The 4466-nt window shown below is 36.4% G+C and overlaps 1 protein-coding gene across 1 annotated transcript; it reads right to left on the reverse strand.

Moving 5' to 3' along the window:
• Positions 1-1166: 1166 nt before the first annotated feature.
• Positions 1167-2750, reverse strand: LOC140814683 (phospholipase A1-IIgamma-like). The gene is made up of 2 exons (XM_073173737.1): positions 2123-2750; positions 1167-1840 (listed from the first exon to the last, which is right to left on the reverse strand). The coding sequence occupies exons 1-2, from the start codon at positions 2708-2710 to the stop codon at positions 1220-1222; spliced, it is 1209 nt and encodes a 402-aa protein (XP_073029838.1). The 5' UTR covers positions 2711-2750; the 3' UTR covers positions 1167-1219.
• Between the last annotated feature and the right edge of the window lie 1716 nt (positions 2751-4466).

A 4466-nucleotide genomic window follows, 5' to 3' on the forward strand; every position in this document is an offset into this window, starting at 1 on the left:
TGGCTCTTGCCTTTTCTTGTGGCGTGCATATGCCATTTTCTTTAATGGTCTCGCTTAGACCCAATGACTCAAGATGCATTTCTACATCTAGAGTCCATGACATATAATTCTTTCCCGTGATGTCGAGCGCAACAAATTCGAGCTTTGTTAAATTTGACATGGTGGTACTAAAAAAAATTACGATGCATTTTATTAGTTAATAAATATTGCAATACAAAGTAACGGATAAACAACAAGTACAAGTATTTGTAAAAATAAAGAAAACGCACGAGGAGGATATTCTCCGATAAATACAAGACTCGTGAGTATGATAACCAAAATAATTAAAAATATCCTTGAGAAAGCCATCTTCTTTTTTCTTCGAAAAATTTGATGATGAATAATTTTTAGAGAAGAAGAGAAAGTTAGAGTGATTGAATATGTTTGTGAGATGATATTTATAGAGCAAAAACTAGCCGTTTGTTACCGTTTATGACCGTTGGTGTACAAAAAATAAATGTATGTATTTGTATAATTTTATGGTAATAATATGGTATATATAATATTAGACATGTTTAAATAATTATGTATATCATATCATAATATTATAATGAGTGTCATAATTTATTTTGTTTAAAAACCTTATAGGCTTTTATACTTGTCGTATCCCTTACCGGGAGTGTGGGATGTCGTCTTAACATCCTCCCAGGATTTATAACAAGTTTATGAAAAATTTATTTTTATTATTTCTAATAATAACATTATATTGTATATTAAATAAATACACAATAAATAAATAACAGTAAAATAAATATAATTACTTTTGTTACTTTTTTCTTCTGTTTGGAGCTTGGAAAAGTATGTAGGACTTTTAGAGCTTCGTGCTGATAACGTGTTGAAAAAAAGTAAAAATTTATGGTAAAAAGTAAAAATCTCAAACTCTCAAAATTTACCAAACTACACACTTTATAATATGTTTCTCTCTACTCAATTGTGATTTTCTTCACAAATGAGAGATCTATTTATAGAGCTTCATTATACATGATCCAAAAATAAAATACATCATTACCTACATCATCACACACAAATTTCTAACTTTACAACTCTTATTTTCAACATTCAAATATTCAACTATTACTTTTTCAATATTCAAATATATTATTTCAACAAATGGGAGGTTTTTTTTTTTGTTTTAAACAATTATAGAAGATATATTTATTTAAATCGAAATTGTGTTGACTCAATCGCTGTTGCCATCATCCTTTTCATGATCACGCAACACCCAAAACCCATTATTGTTTTGAACCATTCCCTTATTCAAAGGACACCACCAAGAACTTGGAACCAAATACTTTTCTTTTAGAGCACTTGAACTCTTATTCACAAGTGCAATATCCCTTTCAATTTCCACTCCAAACCGTTCTCCACTTCCCTCGATCCCACCCACTCCATGCAGATAAGCAGCCTCCAGATTATGCCAACTCTTCATGTCTCCAGGATAGTTCAAGTAAGGGGACTTCCTACTGTCAACCATAAGCTCTACTCCCACTTGAGCGTACTCGAGAATAGGAGGTAGCCACTGGACGATATCCGGGGCGTTGCAAACACTTAATATATGTAGATTGTTCATTGATTCTAAATTCTCTTTGAAACCTGAATCCCCCACTCGCGGACTCCCGAAGACAAAAGCGGTAACAGGACATGGATTGTTCGGTTGGTTGCTTGGTATGTTGTGGCCGTGTGCTACTATGTCTGCAGCGTTTAGAGTCGAAAGTGCTGCGCCTAAGCTGTGGCCTGTTATGGTTATGCTTATGTCTTCGTCCTTGTATTGTTCCACTTGTTTCTTTACTTCTGCTATAACCTGAAGAAATTGAATATATAAAATCAACATCTCGTGAACATGCATGCCACATGCAATATGAAAAGAGGTAGATTTTACCCTCTTATCATAAATAGGAGAAAAAACGAAGTCCAGTTTACTCGAAATTAGTCATAATTAGAGGCCGAAAACAGGTCGGATCCGGTCAAATAACTAGATATATATGAGGAAATGAAATGATCCCTCGATTATTTCAAAATAAACATAAATATAAAAATATAGCATTACCTCCATCGAAATAATTAACGTTTCAACTAAATTCACCTGATCTCTGGCACTTGTATTGCTGAACTTGGAACTTGGATCATCCGAAGTATAAATCGAAAGCACCCCTTTATGCACCTTAGCATCATCCGCTGCATTTCCAACAATGGTGGAAGCTGGCACAAGAGGGAAATCGAAGTCTTTTACCCATTCACCCAACTCAATTGTCCCTCTCCATGCAACCAAAATATCCCTTCTTCCAAGTGCAAGTTTCCCTTTATCCGTAGCCACCGCTACATAACCCATCCAATTCGAATCCGCGCACCAGGCCTCATCCGACAACGATTTCACTATGAATGATTCGGACACGCCTATCTTTGATGTGGCGTATATATATTTCACTGGTTCGTATTTGAATGGATTCCCTTTCTCCAGTCCGACCCTCGAAAAGAGGTTCCTCCTTGCGTATCTGCTGGTCCCCGCGAACTTTGATGTCTTTTCCGAGTTGAAAGTGTCGTATGTTGCTTGAGCCCTGGCGCCATAGTGGAGGATATATCGTCGTAGATCTGCGTCTAATGGGTTCAAGAGGCCTTTCCAGTTATTCTGGCCACTAAGCAGCCTCCATTTTTGTGGTATATTTTTTATCATTTCTTCAGAAAAGATGATTTGAAACTCCTGTTGGTATCGCCAAGTTGAGGTTAAATAAGTTTGACGATCAAAATTCAAGGATTCCCATTTCCAGAAATGAGTACTATATCCTGAAAATCATGTAAATTTTGTGAATGTGCGAGTTCAAGGAGATTTGCGACAAGCATGCATAAAATAAGGTTTGAGTTTGTTATCACCCACTAAGTGCAAGATTCATGTTTATATGTGTGTGTGTGCATGTCTGTGTATATATAAATATATACACATATACTAGCATAGAGCACATGCTGTGAGCACTCGGATTTTTTGAAGCAAATCTCGCAATAAATAAATTCGGGATTTTAGTTCAAATTTGTCAAATTAAAAGCTCAAAATTTGGATTTAAAATTTCAGCTCAAGATGTGAAAAATCCAGCATAATGGAGCTCAAGACTTCGCAAAATCGCAAGGACCGAAGTGTAGCCACTCGGTGACTAAAACCCCCAGCTCATGGATCCTAATATCTAGCTCGAAGAAGCTCATCCATATTGTCCTAAAATGACAATAAAATGCAGCCAATGGATGAGCTACAAGTTGGACATCTTTATGGTGTAAAAGATGACCTTTTAGTAAACCAAAGTGACATTTGAAGTGGTTAGGAAAATTGACCATCATAGTAGTTTTTTGGGCTCCAAGATTGCGGCCATATGGCCCTTGATATGCCATTTTTCAGCCTGTAAATACCACTCATGGTCTAGACAATTCATACTCCAAAAAGCCTCCAAAAACTCACCAAAAAAATCGACCCCTTCGTGCAAGAAAGTTGCTATTGGGCCCTTAACTTTTTGGCAGCAAGTAGACATTATCTTAAAGTGTTAATATGTCCAAATAATCCAATACGTCAAGCCAAGAAGTCCTATAAGGAGTTAAGTAGCAATATAATCGAAATTGAGCCTCATTCGAATCGTCATTGTTCGATCTCCTCAAGCAAGTAGCTGTCGAGATCGTGTGCTTCCAGTAGAGTTTCTACAACGTCTAGCCAACATTTAAAGCATTATTTTCCATGTGTATCACATCCAAGTTTGCTCGTAATACTGTCCAATTCACGTTCAATCCCTGCCGAAGTTCGGCCAAGGTTACGTTCAAGTATTGATCAAGTTTTAAACCGCACCTTTGAATTATTGTAAGTGGGCTTATATGTGTTTTAAAATTCAATCGTACACTATATGTTTTGCTATAAATCATTTGCTTCGAATTTACACCTTTTGCTAAATTCTGTTCGATATGATCGTTTCGTCCGTTTCGTTTCGATTTGATCCGTTTGGTCCGTCTGTTTCGTCCCAATGAGATAAGTTTGTATGATCTGATTTGAATGATGGGGCATCAAAAAGCATGTGAGGGAAATTGCTCTGAGACAGCCTATCTATGGTAAAAGACCTAGAAAGAACTCAGATGCGGGAAAAAGCCCAGATGGAGCGCATTTACAGGAGAAGGCCCCAGAGAGAGCCCAAGATCAAGGATAGTTCGTTGTCATTATTAAAAAAATCTTTGTTCGGTATATGATTATGATTTGATAAGACTTTTCTTAGTTAAGATTTTGTTATGTTTGATATGATATGATCCATATAAGTTCTGATTTCTGTATGTTTGGTTTTCTACTTCTGGTCTGAAAAATGATCACTTTAAATATATGTGTACGTATAAGTTATTCTGATATTCGATCAGGAACCACTGGCTGAGTGTTTCCCAAAATGCTCACCCCCTTACGTCCCGTCACA

The sequence above is a fragment of the Primulina eburnea genome, chromosome 15, assembly GCF_022965805.1.
Source record: "Primulina eburnea isolate SZY01 chromosome 15, ASM2296580v1, whole genome shotgun sequence".
Classification (NCBI taxonomy): Eukaryota; Viridiplantae; Streptophyta; class Magnoliopsida; order Lamiales; family Gesneriaceae; genus Primulina; species Primulina eburnea.

Bases quoted from the DNA above. Each gene is read 5' to 3' on its own strand.
- LOC140814683 (XM_073173737.1), bottom strand. From the start codon at position 2,710: ATGATAAAAAATATACCACAAAAATGGAGGCTGCTTAGTGGCCAGAAT. The intron at 1,841-2,122 runs GTGAATTTAGTT...CAATTTCTTCAG, and splicing joins ATACAAGTGCCAGAGATCAG to GTTATAGCAGAAGTAAAGAA.